The sequence below is a fragment of the Bacillus rossius genome, chromosome 1 (assembly GCF_032445375.1).
Source record: "Bacillus rossius redtenbacheri isolate Brsri chromosome 1, Brsri_v3, whole genome shotgun sequence".
In the NCBI taxonomy this organism is placed as follows: domain Eukaryota; kingdom Metazoa; phylum Arthropoda; class Insecta; order Phasmatodea; family Bacillidae; genus Bacillus; species Bacillus rossius.
This window is the reverse complement of record NC_086330.1, coordinates 114,583,201-114,607,456: the sequence shown is the minus strand read 5'-3', so window position 1 is coordinate 114,607,456 and position 24,256 is coordinate 114,583,201. Positions and strand designations below refer to the sequence as shown.

The window sequence follows — 24,256 nt, the reverse complement described above, 5'->3', positions numbered from 1 at the left end:
TTGTATGTGTTTGAAGAGATGAAGCATTCTTCTGAACAGTAACCTCATCTTTAAAAACACTTAATAAAGGATCCCACTGATCCACAAAACAAAGAAGACTTTTTCCAAGAGACAACCACCTAGTGCACACATGTTTAAGGATCTTTCGTGCTTCTTTGTTGTGCAAAATCTGAAATGTCTGCAGTTTTACTTTTCTTCTTGAACTTTTTTTCAGATAGTAGTAGACATCTATCAAAATGTCATGGACATTACAAGGGAGGCCAGCAGCTGCCTTATCCGCTGCCAAATTAATCAGATGACAGAGACACCCAACTAAAATAAGTGCTTCTTGTTTTTCTCTCAACACAGAAGCTACACCATTTTTGCTTCCCAGCATAACTGGAGCATTATCTGCAGAAAATGCAAGCAAGTGTGTTAAAGGGACATTCAAACGCTCCAATTCTGAAATTAATAGGTTGCCAATATTTTGGCCAGTGGCATCCCCTTTTAAAACTGGCAACAAAAGCAATTTGGACACTACAGACTTCAAATGTACATCATAGAATGTAATTACATACCAAAGGATATAGTTTAGATTTTGATTCGTTATTGCCATCCGTTGCTATCAAAAATGGTACTGACTGTAACAAAGAAATAATAACCTCAGTGGCAGATGCAAACATTTCTTGCATGATAGCTGCCGACTTAGTTCTACCATAACCGTATCTCTTGGCTGTCTCAGAATTTGGGAACATTTTCCTAGAGAGTGGGCCGATATGGTCAGAAACACTTAACGGAATATTATGTTCCACAAGAACATTATGCATTTATCACAGCACTGTCAGATTTTTCATTCCTAGCAAAGTAGTCAAGTAATTTTGAGCTCGTCTCATTCCTAACATTCAAAACATGTTTTGTGCATTTTAAGTGAGCATTTATATCACTTCTGCCACCATGTCCGATGTTTATGTCACACCTACAAATCGAACAAAACACAAAGTTTATTTGTTTTCCAAATTTAATCATAAATGGAAAATCTTTCGCGTAAACATCAAGAAAAATTTGGATATACTGTTTTTTTTGTTTTTTTTGCGGCATTTTCCATTTGAAGCGTCTTCAACTATCACCAATATTTTTACATGATGGAAATTAAATCTTCACGGGCGGAGAACGAAAAATGTGCACACAAAAATGTAAACCAGATCCAGAACCACTGCACAGAAGAACTTTCTACATGAGTTGGCAAAGAAAATATGCATATAAAACCAACAAAAACCTTGACGATCAACATAGGCATGCGCCGCAAGATGCCATGTTGTTTACACTGACCTGTGCGCGCACAGCTGTCGCTGCTTACAGATTAAACAAAAGACGGACATACAAACATATTCGTAGTACGTGTGTTCAGACTGTATATTAGTGTGTGTTATTTTGTGTCAGTAACATTTATTAGACCTGGACGTAATCAGTGCTTCTGAGAAGTCTCTGAATACTTCAAATTTGTATTTCCCGCGCTGCTGTGTAGTGGCAGCCATTATTCAGCAATCTCTGCCAATAGTTGGCAGCCCTGGACTTCCAGCCGGAAGTCAGTCATATTTTTCATCATGGCGGTGAGTAGTACTATGGTGTAGCCTCACCGTTAAATTGTTGTGGTATAATGGCATCTGTAATCGTTTTCGTATACAGTCCACTGAGTTATCGCGCTATAACATTTTTGGTCCATCTAGGTTGGATCGTTCTGGTGTTAGAATTACTGTTTTTTGAGATTCGTTTGTGATTCGTGGCACATGCGTGAACATTGCTTCTCGTGTCCGGGACCGCCTTTGTTCAGTGAAATATGTTACGTGAATTGAAGTGATTACAAGCCCGTGTTCGTTGATCTGGTTGTGTTGTACCTTGCTGCACGAACGGTGTAACTTAGTTGGTTCGTGCGTGCATTAAATTACAGCGTGTTCGCGTAAGCAATTTTGAGGTTAATAGCGGGAAATCACGTAAATAGTCTCATTATGAGTGAACTTAAAGCGCTGGGATTGCGGCTGCATTTAGCGGAGGGACGGGTGAAACATGCGTGTGACTTAGCAAAAGCGGCAGCGAGTGACGCGACCAAGGTCCCGTTGCTTCTTGCCAGTGTGCGTGACCTACCAGACGTGAAGCGCTACTACAAAGCGGATTTCATCGACGTAGAAGCTTTGTCTGAAAAAAGAAATAATTTCAACAGTGTACAGCATCAGCGACGTTTGATAGACTTTGAAGAGCAGTACTACACAGTCATGGCCGCCGTCAACTCTGTGAACAGGAAGCCTGGGTTATCACTCGGGCCTGAAGGCAGTGCTTCAGAACTCCGTAAGTTAAACGTTGCATTACCGAAAATCACACTTCCCAGCTTTGACGGAACTCCGCAGCAGTGGTCAAATTTCTCTAATTTGTTTTCCATATTAGTTTCAGACAACACTGCTTTGTCATCTGTAGAAAAATTGGCATACTTGAAGGGTGCTCTTGTGGGCGATCCGCTTGGGATGATTCAGTCGTTACCCTTGTCGGAGGCAAACTTTAAAGTAGCTTGGAACTTGCTCATGGAACGCTATGAGAACAAACGTTTGATTGTATCGGCACATGTTGAGGCCCTACTGCATGCACCTGCAGCCTCAGTAGACTCACCAAGTTCTCTACGGCGGCTGTTGACAGTCATTTCTGAAAATATCTCAGCACTTAAGGCATTGCAGGCCCCGGTAAACCATTGGGACATGATCTTGCTCCCTATACTGAGCAAGTGCCTAGACTCTAAGCTTCAGGTAGAGTGGGAGATGACATTAGGTCGTGAGTTTCCCAACATTAATTCCTTTTGTACATTTCTGGAAAGGCACTGTAGGGCCCAGGAAGTAGTCTGTGGTGCATCTCAAGCTAAAACTTTGGGGAGACAGCCCTTTAAGCAGAAACCCCCAACCCTATCTAAGTACCGTACTAATGCTTTTCTTACTTCAACGCAGTCTTGCTGTATGTGCAGTGCATCTCATATGTTGCACCAGTGTCCCGACTTTCATAACCTGAACCCTCAGGATCGTTTTGCTGTTGTGAAGAAAGAAAAGTTGTGTTTAAACTGCCTTGGTAAAACACACCTTTCGAAACAGTGCACATCTACTTTCTCATGTCATAAATGTGGTATTAGACATCACACCTTATTGCATTTTGAAAATGATCAGTTCATGACAAAGTAGCACAGGTATCAGATGCTGACCAAGCTTCTTCTGGAGAAACTATATCCGCAGTCTCCTCAGTCACGTCAGCCGTTGCGAGAGCTGATCACACTGTTCTGTTGTCAACAGCTCAGGTGCAGATTTTAGATGCTGCGGGTAATCCAATTGTTGTTAGGGCTTTGTTGGACACAGCAAGTCAGGCTAGCTTCCTTACTGAGCACTGCATGCAGAATTTGCGGCTACATCGTGAAAGAACCCAGTTACCAGTCAGTGGGTTATCAGGCACCCAAGTGAACGTTGCTAAGGCTCGTTTCCACGGATAACTGGTAATTTGCCGAGTGTGGTGGTATCGCCCAATGTACGCAAGGCAGTCTCGAGCTTAAAACTAGCGGATCCCTCATTTGATGCGCCTGGCCCCATCGACCTGCTTATCGGTGCAGATGTGTTTCCCCTATTGGTTACAGGGGGCAGTATAGAGGGCCCACCTGTTGCATTAGATTCAGTGTTTGGCTGGATCTTGATGGGAAGGGTAGCTTCTAAGCCAGTTCCTGCGTACTCACAGTCCTTCACTGTCTCCTTGCTCTGTTCCTCCCCTCCATTGGGAGAAGTCATAAAGAAATTTTGGGAAGTTGAGGAGTACCCCACCATCAAGCATTATTCACCTGAAGATACGCGTTGTGAGAAAATGTTTGTTGAATCTCACAAGCGCATGGAGAATGGGCGCTACAATGTATGTCTGCCATTCAACACCTCATCCCCTGAGTTGGGAGACACTCGTGCTCAAGCCATAAATCGCCTGCTTGGTTTGGAGAGGCGCCTTAAACGGAATCCCGATGTATCAGCAATGTACTCTGACTTCATGAAGGACTATCTGGTTGCAGGACACATGGAGAAGGTTCCTCCAGAACAAATACATTCAGTTCCATCATACTACATTCCTCACCACGCTGTAGTTAAGCCTGACAGTTCTACCACCAAGTTACGGGTGGTGTTTGATGCCTCGGCTAAGGTCGCTCCACTGGGAGATCATTGAATGACTGCCTACTTACTGGTCCCAAACTACAGAAAGAAATAATTGATGTTTTACTTAGCTTTCGGTCCCATGCGGTAGTATTCACTGCAGACATAAAACAGATGTATCGACAAATTTCTATCCATCAAAGGCACCAGGATTACCAACGCATTGTCTGGAGGTTTTGTGACACTGATCCTGTTCAAGACTATCGCTTGAAGACGGTGACTTATGGAGTATCTGCAGCCCCATACCTAGCTCTTCGTACAATACAGCAGCTGGCTAAGGATGAGGCTGCAACCTTTCCGCTTGCATCTAAAGTCCTGTTATCTGACATTTATGTAGACAATGTTGTCACAGGGTCCAGTTCTATTGATTCAGCCCTGGATGTTCAAAGGGAACTTATTTCTTGTCTTGCCAAAGGTGGTTTCAAACTAAGGAAGTTCATGAGCAATCACCCTGCACTTCTTGATTGGCTTCCACATGAAGATGTTGAAACACCCCAGATGTTGAGCTTCGATCCTGATAGTCAGGCTATTGTCAAAATCTTAGGACTACAATGGAGCCCAGCGTCAGACACATTTGCGTACAAAATTGAGGATAGCTCCAACCATGCCACAAAAAGAACCATCCTTTCGACGATTGCTAGAATATTTGACCCACTTGGTTGGCTTTGCCCTCTGTTAATGTACGCCAAACATTTGCTGCAGATTCTCTGGTTACGAACTATTGATTGGGACGCTGATCTTCCATCTGAGCTGGCAGAACGTTGGCAGAAATTCAGACAGGAGCTCCCTTGCCTCACAGCTGTTGCTATTCCTCGTCACCTACAAGGCTCTGAGGGTTGCATATATGAAATCCATGGTTTTTCGGATAGTTCTGAGACAGGCTTTGCCGCTGTTGTGTACTTACGCATCATAGAAGCTAACAACAGAATCAGCACTCGTTTGTTAGTCGGAAAGTCTAAAATAGCACCAGTCAAGGTCCAGTCTTTGCCTCGCCTAGAGTTGTGTGGTGCCTTATTGCTGGCACGCTTGCTCAAACTTGTTGTTGCAACCTATCAAAAGGAGTTTAGTTTGTCATCAGTTACAGCTTGGACAGACTCTCAAGTGGTTTTGGCCTGGATTAACTCCTCTCCGCACCAGTTGAAAACCTTCGTTGCCAACCGAGTAAGTGAGCTTCAAGACTTGACACCCTCATCCTGGTGGCGACATGTATCATCTGAATACAATCCGGCGGACTGTGCCTCCCGTGGTCTTCTACCTACTCAGTTGCTAAACCACCACTTGTGGTGGACAGGGCCATTATGGTTACAAGAGCCAACTCAGTATTGGCCTCCAAAATCCCAACACGCTGTTGAAGCGGACCCAGCCCTTCTGGAACACAAGGCTGTGACGTTGGAAACAATGACCCACAATCGTGACTTAGAACATCTGGTAACCAGATTCAGCCGTCTTACCAAGTTGTTGAGGGTCACAGCATTGATGTTGCGTTTTATTCACAACTTGCGTACTTCCCACTCAGCACGCGTATATGGGAGCCTCACACCCTTGGAATTGAATCATGCGTTAAGGCTTTGGCTGCTTCGCACTCAATCTAGTTCATTCCAGGGGGACATTGATGCTCTTCAGAAAGCTCGTTGCACTTCTTCCCAAATTCAAAAACTAGTACCCTTTCTGGATGAGCATGGATTGGTTAGGGTGGGTGGCAGACTGCCTCAAGCTACAGTCCCATTTGAGCACAAACACCCATTGCTTCTGCCGAAATCCGATCCTCTGACTGATCTCATCGTACACCATTATCACGACAAAAATAATCATCCAGGAGTTCAGACACTCAGAGGTATTCTGAGGGAACAGTTTTGGATCTTGGGTGACAAGGATGCCATTACTCGCTTACTGCGTACGTGCTTGCGCTGCTTCAGGCAAAGACCCTCCTTTGCTCAACCTCGGATGGGAGATCTTCCAGCCATGAGGGTTCAGCAGATCAAGCCCTTTGCTAAGTCAGGAGTCGACTATGCTGGACCATTTCCCATCAAACTTGCTAGAGTGCGCAGGGCACCCATCTTGAAGGCTTACCTTTGTATCTTTGTATGCTGTGCCACCAAAGCCGTCCACGTTGAACTGGCCTCTGATCTATCTACTGAGGCATTTCTTGCTGCTTACAAGCGCTTCATTGGTAGGCGAGGAAGATCTTCAGACATTTACTCAGATTGTGGCACAACTTTGTGGAAGCACACAATCACCTCAAGGAGCTTCAACAGCTAGTGTCGTCACCTGGTCATCAACAAGCCATCACGGATGCCGTGTCTCAGCTCGGTATTACATGGCACTTCAACCCACCTGCCGCTCCTCACTTCGGAGGCCTCTGGGAGGCTGGAGTCAAGTCTTTCAAAACCCATCTTCAGAAAGTGATTGGTGAGCAGGTGTTGACGTATGAAGAGTTGTACAGTGTACTGGTCCAGGTGGAAGCCACCTTGAATTCCCGACCGTTGTGTCCATTGAGCAGCGACCCCAACGACGTCAATGTGTTGACTCCTGGTCATTTCTTGACATTGGAACCATTGGTAACATTGCCAGAGCCTGATCTTCAGAATGTTCCGCTAAATCATCTAAATCTTTGGCAGCTTGTGGAGCGGCTACAGCAGGATTTCTGGCATCGCTGGCACAGAGACTATCTGCACACTTTGCAACAGCGACACAAGTGGCACAAACCAGCAACGCCTCTTGTACCCCATCAGCTCGTGCTGCTGAAAGAAGAGAGATCACCACCTCTTCAGTGGCGCCTGGGGCGTATCCAGAACCTTCACCCTAGAAAGGATGGTGTGGCAAGAGTGGCTACTGTGCGCACCATCACTGGATCTCTCAAACGCCCAGTGGTCAAACTCTGTCCCCTACCATTGTGTTGAAATGACATTTCAAGGTGGGCGGAATGTTCGGACTGTATATTAGTGTGTGTTATTTTGTGTCAGTAACATTTATTCGACCTGGACGTAATCAGTGCTTCTGAGAAGTCTCTGAATACTTCAAATTTGTATTTCCCGCGCTGCTGTGTAGTGGCAGCCATTATTCAGCAATCTCTGCCAATAGTTGGCAGCCCTGGACTTCCAGCCGGAAGTCAGTCATATTTTTCATCATGGCGGTGAGTAGTACTATGGTGTAGCCTCACCGTTAAATTGTTGTGGTATAATGGCATCTGTAATCGTTTTCGTATACAGTCCACTGAGTTATCGCGCTATAACAACGTGAATTATCCAAAACTTACCAGTCTATTTTCTTTTTGTGACAAGATTTGTATTGGTTGGCGGCAAACAAGGTACGGCATGATCAGCAGTAATAATAAAAAAAACTTACCGGTAAGCCTAAACATGACACGTGAGCGCGAGCAAGAGATTTTTCACCATCATACACTAAGAAAGGAACAAATCCGGAAGATTTCCACACGTCTCCGTAAACCATACAAGTAAGTCGTTTTCCATACATTGTACGGGAAAATCGTACAAGTTGGCAAGTTACTTAAGCCTAGTCAACCATTAATCTCTACATATTTTTATCAAAATTTATGTAAGAATATTCGGTCAAATTATAAACTATGATTATGTTTTTTGATTACCTGTCAGATTCATGGGATACTCACTATGAACATACCTCATTAAAATTAATCCTCATAAATGCTGCTGAAGCATTTCTAATTTCTTCCAAAAAATGTCTGTTAAAAGTCTTCTCGTATGAGTATGAAAATATTAGAGAATCATTATTAATTTACATACTTGAGAACAAACTTGACCTGCCTAGAGTAAGTACTAATATTTGAGCCTGTGAGCAAACTATCAACTAACTTCCGCAAAACCTGTTTCAGAGGAACCTTACTGAAAACGCAAGTGAGGTTGCTTAAGCGTGATAGATTTGAATGAGAGAGTTCTCTGTGATTTCAGAAACTAAAGATTGTCATCAAGCCTCCTGCGGAATAAACAGAACCCTGGTCTAAACCCCACAAAGTAGTTGCCAGTAATATTGACTAGCCCCTTCCCTTTTCCTGTGATCCCAAAAATTACTGTTAATTTCCTAGTTATTACTTTAAAAAAAAAAAAAATAAATAAATAAAATTCTGAAATTATATATTTTTAACCTACTATGTCACTTTATTATTCTAAAAAAACACATTTTTAAGTCTATTACATTTGGAAATATTTGAATGCTGCTCCCTAACCTTAAAAAAAATCTAATCTCTCAATAAACTTCACATTTACCTGCAAAAAACTACTTTTAAGAGCCTTAAAATTAATTATAATTATAGTAGTATAATTATCTCCCACATTTTTCTCATCAAGAAAGTCGCATCTACAGAAAATTACCCAACAAATTAAATTCTCTGAAAAGTGACCCCCTCACCTTGCTCAGCTGGCCAACAATGTACTTGAGGATTTCGACTGGTGCGTTGCACAGCAGAGGTTCGAGGGCTGCGATGTCGATGCATTTCTGGAGGGCCAGCTTCAGGGTCTTGCGGCACTTCTGCTTCAGATCTTCCGAACTCTTGGGGTTCAAAAACATCTGTGAGCAGCAAAATTCACACACATTTTCTGCAAACCAGCCAGTTGGGCAAACGTATACACAGAGTTGCCACAACAATAGGACTCCGCATCATTCAAAATGGTATCCTGAAAATTGTGAACGCATGCCATTAAGGGTGATTCCACCATCATGTGTAGGTAAGTTGAACTCAATTTCCCGGTTAAATTTTATATAATACATTAAATACCATTTTAAAATTGTTATAATATCATGAAATTAGATTAACATTATTTATTTTAGCTATAGTTAATACTAATTTCTTCCCAAGAACAAGGGGTAAAAAAATAAACACCAGCTGCCACATGTGGAACATGCTTTTACTAGCAGTTATTCATATTGACTATTTTAGGGATGGAAGTAAGCAAATCTGAAAGTGATTTGTAAGTGTTGATATTTTTACAGTTATCTTTTAAATGTTTGCTGTTTATTGAGTTGCAGAAGAGAACCAGAGGGAGAATTTTGGAGGATTTGTAGATTATTATTTAGTGTCACATGTGAGACACTGTACACCCAATAAAACGTGTTATTTATAACATTCATGGTTCCCAGAGATAGTATGAAGGTTGTCGTAAAATAAGGTCTCAAAATTTTTGAAAAATAAACACACATTTATTTACAACGAACTATACATTGTTGGAAAGCCTGGTCTTCATACTATTATTTTTTACATAATCCCTGTTGTGATTGATGCATTTTTGCATGCGGTGTACCATTTTTCGTACACGAGTGTCATAGAACTCTCCCGCCGTGGCATGCAGGTAGTAGTGTACAACCGCTTTTTTCAAACCCACATCGGTCCTGAAATTCATCCCACCCAGGTGTGATTTCAATGCAGGAAAGAGATGGTAATCGGTGTCAGGTCCGGGCTGTAGGAAGGATGTGTAAGGTTATCCTATCCAAATTGGTTGATAAGGTCAGTTGTTGCACGGGCAGTGTGGGGACGATCGTTGTCCTAATGAAAATTCACTCATTTCGTCATCATACCCCTTATTTTGTTTTGAATTGCACTGCGAAGGTTCTTCAAAGTTTGAGAGTAGCCTCCAACTCGCACAACAAATCCCTTTCCTATCCAAAAACATAGTTGTCATCATTTTTCTGGCAGACGATGTTTGTTTAAACTTTTGCTGCTTCTGCGATCTTGAATGCAGCCACTGACGAGACTGTTCTTTTGTCTGTGGTGTCAAGTAATGCAACTAGGTTTCGTCACCAGTGACAATTGAATCCAAGAATTCCTTTCTCTCTTCTGCATAGTAATCAAGAGATTCGTGGGCTGCTTTTTAATCAGTTGCCATTTGTGATCTCCGGTGAGCATTCTGGGCACCCACCTTACACACACCTTGTGATAATGCAAATGTTCTGTCAAAATCTTGTCAATAGTAGTCTTACTGACATCAGGGATCAATTCGCAAAGCTCTCGAATCTTCACCCGTTGATTTTCAAAAATTACTCTCTTCACTTTTGCAATTGTTTTGTTTATCATGGACACCTGTATGTTCAATTTTAAACTCTCTGCACCATTTTCGCAAGTTTTTGTTAGCTATGTATTTTGTGTGTTGCAGAAAACCCAGGCTGAGTGTGTGTGAGTGAGTGAGTGAGTGAGTGAGTGAGTGAGTGAGTGAGTGAGTGAGTGAGTGAGTGAGTGAGTGAGTGTGAGTGTGTGTGAGTGTGTGTGTGTGTGTGTGTGAGAGAGAGAGAGAGAGAGAGAGAGAGAAAGGGATGAGTGAATGGAGTGAATGGAGGTGGTTGGGAGAGAAAGTGTGCATTGCACTAACTAATAAATTAAAAGTTATTGAATGGTTTATCGCAGGCCACAAAGTTTATTGTAATGTAAGAATGAGTAGAAAATGTGTCAGTAATGGCACATGAAAGAAAACTCGGAAACTGAAATCAACAAACATGCAGTGAGGTGGTACATTTGTCACTGGACTCACATTCAGGTTTCGGGTTTGATTCTTGGTCCAACCATCCTGAATTAGGTTTCCCAATGTTCTCCGAAATTACTCCAAACAAATGCTGGGATATTTACTTATTGGTCATGGCCAATTTCTTCCTCGATATAGTTTGTTAATGTTTCTCTCTTTAATGATCTCACTCAACAATAAATTAACTAAACAATAAATAAAATTGTAAACAGCCATCAAACACAGCTACTAACACCGATAAATTTCATCATCTATTAGTAGGGACCGGAAAAATTTGCAGGTTCAATGACCTGTAGGATGAACTCCATAGTTCTACTTACACTCGGTTAAATGTGACCCACTCATTGGCTGCTGTCTTGTGAGACGTCCCAACGTAGCAGCATGTGATTCGATACAGCTTTGGTTGGGTGTTTCTCATTGGCCCAGAGTCATCTAGGTGAGTTGTGAGCCAATAACAGAGGCTGCATTGAGGTATAACTATTTGTATTTTAGCCTATCGCGAAATGAACTCGTAAATTTTTCCGGTCTCTATCTATTAGTAAACCTCATTACTCAAATTTTTGTAAATTTGTACATTGTTGAATGAGGTTTGACAGAATTATATTCTTCACTTTTTTCTAAGAACTTCAGGTCATTACGTCACATAAGTCACTACAAGAGAATTCAGATTCAAGGTAACCTATGAACTCTAATAGTCTAAAAAGTGAACTGAAAATCTTTGTACCTCCTGAATTTAACTAACATTTAGTTTGGATTCTTTATGTAAAAGGTTCAAGTAATAATTATTTTTCAGTAAACAGTCTTGCTTTGTTTTACTAACTTTCTCAATGAAAATGAATAATGAGTTACAAAACAATGTATGCATATTGTAAGTTACAGTATCCTTGTGAGTCTGCAGTAATACGTTATCTGTCACCAGGGAGTTGCGCGGCTTGCTAGTCTGACTGACAATGTCAAGACGTAGCTCACCTGCAACAACTTGGTGAAGGCGCCAGTATCAGCCACTGCCTGGGAGTGGCGGGGGGAATGCTTGGCAATGTGTCCCAGGGTCCAGACCGCCGTCGCCATGACGTGATCTTCCGTGTCCTCGCAGAGAAGACAAGACAGTTCCGTCACGCACTGCGAAGAAGCACACCGACATCAACCACGTTACTCTCCGCTGTCTGAACGACAATGCATCTGGAGGTACACGTATCAGCCACTCAGCTTAGAGTCTAATACATACAGGGGAACCATGCAAGCAGGCAATTTGATTTTCAAATTTTATTTGTATGTGACTTTTAACACACTGTTAACAAAGTGTTTTAAAATCAATATTAGCATAAGCATTCTGAACATTTTACGTTCGGTTGAATTTATAGACTGTAAGAAAGATAAACAATATTGTGTTGAGGAGAAATTGTTCTATTACTTTAAATAAAAATCAATCTATAAATTTTTAGGGCACAATTTTAGAATAAAAATTATAACAGAAATAATGAACATATCTTATCATTATTTACACGAATACAGCAAAATTAATTATATTTTAAATGCATGGTAATGTAAATTAAATTAACAACACAAAAATAACACTACAATTTAGTTGAATAGACTCTTCGATGCCACCAATTCTTTCTCGAATACTCCTAATTTTAAACAAAATTTTTTAACAATTAATTAAAATATTAAAATTGTATCAATTCTACCCAAACAAAAAAAATTAGGAGCAACAAAAATATAGTAGGAATTTGATTACAATATAAAGTCAAATATGGACAATAAAAGAACAAAAATATAATATGAATGAATATACGATAAAGTTAAACACGGACAACCTAGAGCAACAAGTTTTTGCATAAAGTTCTGAACAAATGATGTATGATTCAGAGTAGGAGACACAGCCAGAAGTCTGCAATACAGAAACCTCTTTGAAATACATACAAGCCAGACAGGATACCAGTGGCAGCCCTATGGGTGGGTTGATGGATGCTGATACACTCCCTGGGTACATTTTGGGAGAAGGTGGATCTTTAAATTTCAAATGCATAAATAACAAGTGCAATTTCGTCAATATCTGTGCTTCTATTTATTTTTCTTTTATAGATGAGGGAAGATGAATACACCAAAACATTATCTTAACAATACATGGGTTTGATAAAAAAGTTGATTACTTAAAAATACCTGATTAAGTGATTACTAATACATGGATACTATAAAATTTGGTATATGGGCCAGCCCTAATCAAAATATTATTAAGATTTTTCTTCGTCTTAGTAAAACAATAAAAATAAAAATAAACAATCCCATAATTTTATTCTTAGAACATAGCTTAATTAAAGTCCTGTAGTTATATAATTGTCAAATCTCTCAGGATTGTCAAAGTAGTAGCCTAACTGGCAAGCTGTAGATATCATGGAGAATTTGGAGGTATGATGGTCGAAACTAGCTGGCCGAGGATGATGCTATACTAGAGATGGGCTACCAGGGCACCGTAGTAGTCCTTAGTCACCGAGGACGAGGAAGAGGTTGTGGACCCTGTCTGTAAACAAGCAGAATCCAAAAGAATTAGACCTACTTCACAGACATACATTAAACGAGGAAACATTCCCACAAAAACGGTGATGGTCGGGGAAGAGAAAGGTTGTCGAAAACTCACCAAAACAGGGTGTTGCTCCTAGCACTAAGGAAGTGGGCCCGCCGGGAGGTGAGTGAAGACAATACCAAACAAGTGCAGTTGACGCGGAAGCACTCATAAAGTCATAATTTATAATTATTAAAATTAAGCCAAAAAAAATAAAAATTTCTACATAGAACACATAGACTGACTAACTACTATCTAACTTAGGGAAACATCCCTTGATGAGATGACTACATTCTCGTACAATGACGGAAGTGGAGGGCCGAGAAACAAAGTAGTCAGTCTGACGTCGTGCCAACAAGTGCGTGGTAGTGCGAGGTGACAATTAAAAACAAGCGCTTGATTTAGAAATAAAGGGAGGACTTCGGCTTCAGGTCCGAAAGGTTCCGAAGACTTCCGAGAGGTTGGTCGAGAAATACTAACTTCGATATCTCGACGTTAGTGTACGATCGCAGCGCAATCTACTGAGGAGTGGCCGAACCGAGAAGTTGATTTGTGAATCTCACACACTAGGCTGTTTCAAAAGCATGGGGCTTATGGAGGAGACTTGTGGAGCGCTCTAATGGCTTTATAAAGAATTACAGGACTCTGCTTGTGGCATGAGTCGCCAGGGGGCAGGCGTTTAGTGAGTGTTCAAACACCCAGGAGAAATAACTCACAAAACCGCCACTAGAGGTAAGAGGTGGTACATTCGAACGCTTGTGTCCAAACCTTGAGACAGGTCGTCGCTGGTCGGGGTTAAGGACCAGTCAAAGCTCTGGACAGTGTTCCCAGGAAAGGCTGGATGGGGGGGGGGGGGGGAGGTGGAAATTGCAACGACGGTGGGAAACTAGCTCTACAGAGCCTGAGGACATGCCAGAACGTTAGGGAAACTGAGACTTGGACATGTCTGAAGTTGCTTGCGTAAGGAGGTCTGAGAAAAGCTAGGTCATGGGAGACTGCAGGAACAAGTGGCTTTGGTCACGGTGAAAGGGCTCTGTTACCGTGCCAGATGTGCACCAAAGCTTGAATAAGACGAGCCTAACTGCTGGCTCGTTAGACGGTTGGAAAAAATCACATATGTCGCTAGGAACAAATTGGAGAACTAGCCTGACAAAGATTAAGTGGGAGTGTGCAGTGAGTGGAAAAAGTTTAGCTACAAAATTACTGCTAAAATAATAATTTTAAAATTCAAATTTACAATTGTGCCGAAAAATACTAATTGGTGGCACAACACGTTTTCTATCGTAACCCCCATAGAACTAAATAAAAATGGAGGGATAACCAAAAAATCTAATCCATAGTTCTGATAATAATGTTATAAATGTTTTAAAAAAGCCTTATATTTTTCAAGATAATGAACTTTCCATCTAACCGAGAGGAATTCTATTCCTACAACTGGAAAAAAATCACTCTCAAAGAATGTAACCTAATTCCATAAACAAATTTGCCCTCGCACGCTGACAACCAAAATACGACTGCCATGCGCTCGTGTCTGTAGCATGTCATGTCTTTAGTTTGAAGTTTTCATTTTAATGGACATTTACTCTTTCATACCAATACAAGGTTTCTGCCGTTAGCTCTATCCTTGTTTCGGTGTGCTCTGTTGCCCGATCTACATCACAGAACATAAAAGTTTGAGACACAACTTTGTAGTGTAATGAAATTTTTTTTTAAATTTATCTGAAACATTATACAGTATTTTATACAAGAATAATTTCTAATGATAATTTCGTAAATCTTTATTACAACTGTTTTTGTCAACAATAATTTTAAAATAATTTAATATGGGTAATTTTTTTTTGCTCTTCTGAGCATAGTGTATAATTTATGGAATACTTTAATATTAATAGTGACTGACTGCTGTTAAATGATAAATGGGTGTTTAGCATTGAATTATTTTTTTGTCCGAATTATTATAACTGTAAAAAATAATGTCATTAGACACTAATTCATGGTCTTAGAATAAAATTAACAAATATCAAAATTAAAAAAAAAAGTCAAACTTTTTATAATTAAAGATGGTACAGAATATGATATTTGTAATGTTAACAGGCTGGCAAGAGAGGGTGGTATTTGCTCCAAGCTGCGACAGACCTTGGACTCGATAATGGCCAGAGCCAGCTGCTCCGAGTGGGCGGCCATGAAGCCGAGGGTCATGATGCCGTACATCTGGACGTCACTCCCGCTCCTCCCCACGGCCTCGATGAGCGCTCCGATGGCCCCCAGATGGACGAGCAGTTCACACATCTGTCACCAACAAACACCAGCACACTCGAGGCTCTACCTGCGGGATTTTGTGGTTTTCCAGTTCATTTCAGTTTTTTTTTTTTTAGAATAAAACAGTTTTTTTGAAAAATTGACTACAGAGGTAACATTTTTTTACCCATTACCCATACAGGAAATTAACCAAAAACCAGGTATAAAAGACAAATATGTAAGAACCAAAGGTTATATTTTGGTTTTTACTAACATATAAAAAGAGTATACAAATTAATTTAGGTTTAATATCTTGTGAATGTCAAGACATGAAGAGAAAACAATAACAAGAAGCTGCAAAAGAAATGCACTGGTGGGGGCAACAGGAGTACCTCGAGAAAACTCACTGTCTCAATGCAATGCCTGCCACGTCTCCCATTTGCAAAGACTGGAGTGCTGACCCGGCCAGGGCGGAACCCGCCGTGAGCTCACCTCCAGGCTGTGCTTGGCGACCTCGGAGACCAGCACGGCCGCGGACTTGGCGACTCTCTCGTCCGTGTGGGCGAGGTGCAGCAGGGTGTCGGGGAACACCCCCGCCTCCACAACCACCTCCGCCAGCTCCGGCGAGTGCTTGGCTATGTTCCCCAGAGCTGCAAAAACATGCCTCTGGAACAAACCCCTCGCCTCATGACCAGACTGCCCGTCGCCTCCCACGGCCGCCCACTTCACTGACACAGTAGTGGCCAACCCACGTGAAAAACGTAATCGTTCAGGAAACAACTTCATCCAAATTATTGATGTAGCAAATTATTTGTAAAATTTCAGTATAACACATCCAAGTAGATCCCTAGATCCTGATGGCATGATCCTGTATACATTGCTCTGTGGTACATGATGCTTGCTTTTTCATTTATTATGTTAATATATCCTGGATATAACAACAATTTGTGATATAATAATAATTTATGATCTAAAATTGAATACAAAAAAAAATTCCACAAGACCTGACAATTTGTATTTTATATTTTTGAATGGCCAGGATCTTTCAATTAAGTTAAAACAACAAGCATCATGTGCCACAGGATCACTTATACAGGAGCATGCCATCAGGATCAAGGTATAAACGTGGATGTATGATACATGATACATAACAATTACTGAATTGTGTTTTGCAATCATCATCTGTGCTTACATACATTACGCCAAGTTGTCATGCATCCCTGATTCTGACAGGACACTGTGACAATGGTTGTTTTTTAGTGCAAACCACTTGTTTTTATATGAACTCTTCAATTTTTAAAATTCATAAATATCAAGAGGCGAACTTGTACCTCACACAATCATTTTAGTATCAACAACAAATACCTTCTACCTTTTTCTTTGATATTATGTTATTTTGGCTTGTGAAAGAACATAAATAAACTCTACTTGGCATTGTTTCAGGAAAATCACAGTTCCCATACATACCTATGTAATAGTTATTTAGTATTTATGTAGTATGATTTACCTATTGAAATTTTGTAAGAATAACATCTTGTTCGATTTAAACTTATTTATCAAATGAGTGATGATTCCATATTAATGATTCGAGCCGCTAGCGAAGCCTTGGCGGGTGGAAAAGGCCCGCTGGCCGTGGATTGGCCGCCACTGTACTAATTAATCACATCACTAGTTATTTTTGTTTTGGGACACATTTTTCTTATTTTCCTAGAGCAATAATATTAAAACTCTATAACAGCATCATTAGCAGTGATATATTATTTTGAGTTTGAGAAAGCTTTTAAAAAAAAGCTGTAAAGCAGTTAAACTTAATTTAACATTAACTTTAATTCAAAATATGAGAAGTGAAACCACTTGGCAAGCACTTCAAAAACAATAATTGAAGTAAAGCTTCTTTACATTTTTTTCCCCTCAAAAAGTTAATTTTTCTCTACAACTTCTTGACATGCATTAAAAAAAAGACATATAATCATTGTAAGCCTTAAGTAAGGTCATAATGAATAAACTTATGCTGCAAGAAACTAACCACGCTACAAATTTTTTTTTTTAAATTACTATGTGAAAATTTTGCACAGTACTCTGCTACAATCACAACAAGGAAGCAATCAATCTTGTACATTAAGCGTAATTCAAAGGTGACAGTTGCCACCCAGAATTGGTCAACTCAATATTTAGCCACCCTATTTTGAAGTAAAAATATCAATAATTTACAAACTTATATGATAAAAGATCAGGCAAACTCTTGAGTTGTGTGTAAATATATGTGTATATGTAAATATATTGTGTTTACATATGGTATGGCTATTAATTAAAGTAACATACAATGAATCTTTTAGGAAAATAGAGAATGTTAGCAATTATTTTTTGATTTGTGGTGAAAATAGTCTGAAAAAAGCTTTAAAAAATTAGAATTTAATGCTAGTTTTTTAAAACTTCCCAGGGGAGCACCCCCGGCCCCCCGTGCATCTTGCCACCCCTGTTAATAAGCTACAATTATGCCTATGATCTTGTGATAGGTAGCCTAAGATTCATTTAACCTTAATTCCACACCAAAATGTTTTAATTTTGGAATTTTGCTTCTTTTTTCCCCTTGCAGGTCCAAGTGATAGTAACTCAAGTGACGGGTAGTTCAGGTCAATCCATTAATTCACCAACAGAAAAATTCTGAAATTTCACGAACACAGATCTTTGGGCATGTAACAGATGATATGTGACTCTTAAGCTATTCTAAAAAAAAAAAAAGTATAACAAGTTAGTCATTAATAACATACTGAAGTAAAACAAGGCCCAGAGTGCCAACTCTAGAGACAGATGGCAGTTTGTGGTGAGTTTATGGAATGGGTGTAAATTGTCTTGAAAGAAATTTTGAAACCAGTTAAATATCTTATCATCCTATACATCCACTCAGCATGAACATCAGAGCTAAAGATGGTAAAAGTCAAATTGATGACAAGGGGGTTTAAGGAAGAAATTTCAGCTCCAATTAACTACACATTATCTTTGTTGAAAACTCATACCAACAGCTATCCAAAACAATTTCAATTAATGATGTAAGATTACATCCTGGTTTGCTATGGTTTATAATTGCCTCCCAAACTTTCTAATTAGTGTGTATCCAATTAGCAAATGATTCATTTAAATGCACAAAATTCCTAGTAAAAATGTATGATCCCGACAAAGACTCCAATGTACCAATCACAACAAATGTTACTGTAGGAATCATATTGAAATTTTGTCTTATTCTCATTACATAGTGATGAGATAGAAAAAAAACTTTTTGGAATATTGAAATGTATTGCTTGAAAAATCTAACAGCATCGCAAGAAAGTATTGCTTACTTAGTTTGGCTTTAACTCTGGTTGACAAAGTGGTCACTGGAGGCTGTAACGCCCAACAACAAACTTCAGGGATCGAGTTGGGAACCAGCCATGTCCCATAAGAAAGAACTAACTTAGCATTTGCCTTAAGGGCACATCGAGTCATGTTAGTGCTAGTCTGTGTTAGTGAGGTGTGATGACATACAATGCTCGCTGATGCTTCTAGGGCGCTATCAACTCTTAGGCTCCGAACTGGCGAGCAGTCTTCCCTCCGTGCACTGTCCAACTATGATTTGAGTGGTAACCACAACATTATATAGTGGAGAAATGAAGATAAAGGTGTAATACAAGTCCCTTGAGTGATTTCAAAAATCTGTACCTGGTGTTAAATGACTAAAAGTTATTTCGATAACACACTTTTTAGTCACTTTCACTCTCCTAAAAATACAGTTTAAAAAAAAAAATACTCAAATAGAACTATTCATCCACCCTTAGCGTATTCTTAAATGCTTTTCGTAAACAGTCACCAGTCTGATGTCTTGAACAGTTTCGATCTCCACACGGTTTATGTTCGCAGATAGGACGGCGCCTTGTCACTGCGGCACTTCGCTTTGTTTTAGGAAAAAGGAGTCATTTAAAATTTTAAGTATCTTCATATTACATATTTGTTTACAGGAATTTGCTGAAATGTGCTTTAGCAGAAAGTTTATCTATACACACATATTTTTAAATACTAATAAAGGAGGTAATTTAAAATTACAGCACAGCTGTATCTTAATATGATCTTTTTAAATTCAAACTAACTGCATGGAAACATATTTGAGTGTGTTTTGGGTGCTAAGCGTGTTCAGTCATGCAACATCACGTCTGGCTTGTATTCCAGAAGTTTAAAACATCCTCCTTCAGACAAATGCTAACACGAGTCCTAAGAATATATCTTCTTCTCTTCCTACCTCTATAATAACTAGCCAGTAATGGGTGTCAAGCTATTTATTAAAATAAAATAAAATATTTGTAAAATATTGAGAAAAAAAATTAAATCCCGCTTGAACTTGGATGTTTCCAGCCAAGAGTGACTCATTGTCTATGTCTGCACAATGACACAAGGCACTTATAGGCAGATGCGTTGACTACATTCAGCGGAGTCCTTTGTGGCAGTGAGCGCTAATGCGTTGCGCTTACCTGGAAAGAGTTGTGGGATTGATTCAGCCTACCGGCACAGCTAAAATATATGAGTGCTGTGTTAGTACCCAAGTGGTTTGAGGCCAGTACCTATCCTAAAGGGAGGAGGCGGTGAGAGCAATAGCCCCTTCTGAGCTCAAATTTTTGATGTGTAAACATCTTAGCTCTCAGTATACTGCATTTGGTATAGCCCAGCAACTTAGTAATTGACCTTGTATGTTTCTGTTCCGCGCAGCTCCTCCCTCCCTAACTTCCACCCCTCCTACCCCTCCGAATTGTCTGCAGGTAGGGGAGAGCCACTCCTCCCTCAAGGACAACTTACACGAACGCACTTCACTCGTTTCGCGGTGAGGTTGAAAGGTATTCGCACTAACGAAATATTTGTTGCGTTTGACGCAGCATTATGGGGGTCATTTGGTTGATGCAATAATGAAATCTACGTCCGAAATTGGTAATCGAGGGGGAAAAGACTCCTGAAATGTATTTTGGAAACCCTCAAAATTACGAAAACTACATATTCATTCCCACTTCTATATCTAGATGAACATATTGATCAGATGCACGGGCACATCTATAGAAGCATGCACTTAACTTTTCTAAATATATCCCATTAATGAAATGTCACTGGCACCGATGAAAGTCTCATAGGACATTGGGACCTCTGAGAAACAACTGCATGTCTATTTAGAGCATTGGACATAAAAAACTATACATCACATGCACCCGGAAATCGTAAAGTGTCAATTAAATGTAAACAAAATTGACAACCAAGTTGAGTCAAAATGTTTGCTGTCAGGTATAAGTACACCATTCCCCTTAATAAGTAATATTAATATATCAAGCCAATAGAACATTAATTCGCATAGGCTATGCAACCTGCATAGTTATCACATACAGCTGCAAAAGAACCATTAGAAAAATTAATTAATATTTTGAATAACCATAGGAAATATTAACCTTACCTAGTCCGAGTCGAATTCCGAGTCGAAGCTATGTGCAGTATCTGTTCCACTTGAATTTTCATCAGATGATGATTGAAAGGTTACAATAATTTTGTCGATTTCGATGTCCATGATTTAATCACTTCTGAAATATTCAGCTTCAATACCTTTAACATGTTCGCAGCACTTTTTCCACTGTTCGACGGAGTACGAAGCAAACAATTTCTCACATAGTTTTCTTTTTTCGTCCAACGAGTTACCTATTTCCTCAGAGACCTTCCTCTTGATGTCCCTCCAAACTAGCTCGATCGTATTTAGATCCGGATGGTAGGGGGGCAATCGAATCACGTCATGGCCATATTTGTTTATGATTTCGTCTACCTTGAATATTTTTGGGGAAGGATGCTGTTTCACCAAACACAACAAATCTGCTTTGTTCATGTCAGGAGAAAACTGGATGCTTTTTTCCCTACGCCAATCTTGAATGTCATGTTTAAGAGAAGCTATGAAGATTTTCTATTAGTTTGAACATTGTGGTAACTAGCATTGTCTAAAACAATGACACTGTGCGTTGGAAAATTTGGTAGTAACTTTTGTTCTAGCCACAACGAAAAATTTGCATAGTTCATATCATCGTGATAGTCACCGGATTTTTGTTTTGATTTAAAAATCAATAACGGATTCTGGACAAAGCCTTGTTCGCCACCAGCATGCACAATTATAAATCGTTGCCCTTTACCGATAGATTCTGTGACCCCCAGTTCAGTGCTGGATTGCCAGCAAGTACTTAACTGTGAGTAGCGTGTAGATATGTATACTATATTCCGCCCTGCATTTCGGTACACACAAATGTCTTGTAAATATTTTCCTCTCCATGCGGTAATTTCAGGTTTCTCTATCAAAAGTTTTCTTCTAGACTGACATTTTTTCCATCGAAAACCGAGACGTTTCAACAGTTTGCGCAAGTATTCTTTGCTGCAGTTCACAATACCGTCATCTCGTAAGGACTTTGTCAAATTCTTTAATGTCTGCACTGTTTTTCTAACGGCATAAAATTCATGAATTTTCCTACAAATTGCACATTCGGAAAAGTCATCTACTTCAATTCTTTTCTTTCGGTCTTTGTTCTTACCCATGGGTGTGGAAAATGATAAACTACTTTTACTTTTAATTTTACCTTCCGCAATTATACTTTTAATGGTTGATTGCGAAACACCTGTCGCCGCACTTGCCGATTCTGTGACGTTGTAATTTAATTCATATAAACGTTTCTATTCTTTTAAATGTGTTACAACATTGTAAACGATTTCCCTTGCTTGTCGACTTAATGGTGTACCGGCTGAAATGCGTTTCTTAATTCCTGAAGTTGAAGCCATAACGCAAACCGTATCGTGTAAACCGACCTGCGAAGCACTATCTCGGGAGCGGCGTATCCAGAAAGCACAACCGTCAACTGATCCCCTCCACTCCACTCCGCTAGAGAATCACATGACCGCCGCCTGACACTGGGGTCTGTGCAGGTCGAAAACAAAGTTGCCGGATTATAAGAGCAATTTTGTAAAAATGGAGCAGAAATGCAAGACAACAGTGCTGCATTTGCGCAGAAGTCTCAGAAACCTCAAAAAGATAGTGGATTCACGTGTAGCAACATAACCCTGTATATTGTCATTTTGGTAAATATTAGGGTACATACCAAATGCATTGGTGTGCCAAATGAAACTTTATGATAGTGAAACTACCCTGGAATATATTTAGTAAACTAAATAAAAAGTAATCCCAAGTTTTAAATTACAAAAATTAATGACATTGCAATGATTATAATAAATTTTCTCAATATTTCCCAATGGTCTTGGTAGCAATGTGGTAAGGTGTATGCTTCGTAAGCATGAGGTCAGTGGTTCAAATCTTGTTTAAAGAAGAATTTTTTAATAACATTATAATATAATAATATTATATAATAATAATGTTGAATAAATTCAATAAGTTTGTTTGATTGTAGTAAGTATTTACAGACTGTTTTCAGTCGTTTAAGCATAAAAAACATATACTTAGTGTTATGAGTATTAAAATGTTTCAGGTTAATATTTTAGAGTGGAAAATTTATAGTATTAACAACTGTTTAAATAATTTAAACAAGATGGGAAGTATTTTAATATAATTCCTTGTCGAAAATCAAGTCCAAATCCGGGATCTATTGGACAGCAACTTTTAGTTTGAAAACTACTTCAAAGAAAGCACCACATTCAAAATGCCTTAAGAGTACCAACAAAATGTTAAATATCTTTGATGCCATTTTCCTGGCTAATAAATTTTAAGTATATTTAAAGTTGCTATTATATTTTATGATTATTAAAGTTTATTAAATGTATTCCAGGATAGTTTCACTACCATAAAGTTTACTTTGGCACACCAATACACTTAGTACATTCCCCATGGGTCCAACTTTCAGCTCATGGCTATAGTAGTTACTGCATGCATGTGCATTAGACTTTCAACCTGTCAGATTTCCATTGTGTAATGCGCACATATTTCATTGAATTTCTGGTGCATAATAAAGAACTATAACCTCAAAAACGAAAGAAATATCTTGTTAAACAGAATTATAGTTAGGTTTAAATAAGGGGAATAATTTTTTACTGTTTTTTCCCTAAAATTACTACTTTAATATATTTATCATACTCAACATTATTTTTAAGAATTCTACGTTAAATTTAGCATCTGAGTTTCAAATTATAAGTGTATTTGCAACATAAGAACACATGAATTTGCTCGTTACCGAGGTTAGATGTTACACATCTCTGGCGAGTACTGAAAAACTGGCTCTTTTTTTTGGAGGGTATATTTATTATATTCTTAAATGCTTATATTTATTTGTTAAATTTTCAAAGGTAGAATGAAACTATTAAGTTTCAGCATTTGAGATCATGAATTTGTATATTTTCCAAAACCAATCTCTGACTTATTTAAAGTCATGTTTAGCAACTGTATCTCCCCCTGAAAAGCCTTCCTGGAGCCGTCTTGCCTCACTCCTCCGTGCATAAGCGTGCAATGTAGACGCAGCAGTGTGGATACCTTGAGCTTGGTGTCCTTGCTGCAGACGGCTCTGGCGAGCGGGCCCACGCTGCCGGCGTCCACCACCAGCCGGGCCAGCTCAGGGGCGTGCCTGGCTATCTCGCCCAGCGCGGAGGCCGCTCCCTGCTTCAAGCACGCCTCCGGCTCTTGGGAGCAGAGCACCAGCAGCGGGACCGCTCCTAGGGGCGAGAGCTCTGCTGTCGGAAACCATCGCTCCCTTTGCCGTGGTGCGACGCGACGGACCTGACGGCCCCTACCACCGGGAGCG

At 39.7% G+C, this 24,256-nt stretch overlaps 1 protein-coding gene across 1 annotated transcript in view; it reads right to left on the bottom strand.

Annotated features, from left to right (window-relative positions):
- The window catches only part of LOC134542718 (sperm-associated antigen 6-like), a 49,282-nt gene that overhangs the window by 5,073 nt on the left and 19,953 nt on the right, over positions 1-24,256 (bottom strand). The window contains exons 4-8 of the mRNA XM_063387195.1: positions 23,989-24,167; positions 15,969-16,142; positions 15,375-15,527; positions 11,648-11,797; positions 8,577-8,735 (exon numbers count right to left, since the gene is read on the bottom strand). Of these exons, the coding sequence (XP_063243265.1) occupies positions 8,577-8,735; positions 11,648-11,797; positions 15,375-15,527; positions 15,969-16,142; positions 23,989-24,167 (815 nt within the window). The remainder of the gene's footprint in view (positions 1-8,576; positions 8,736-11,647; positions 11,798-15,374; positions 15,528-15,968; positions 16,143-23,988; positions 24,168-24,256) is intronic.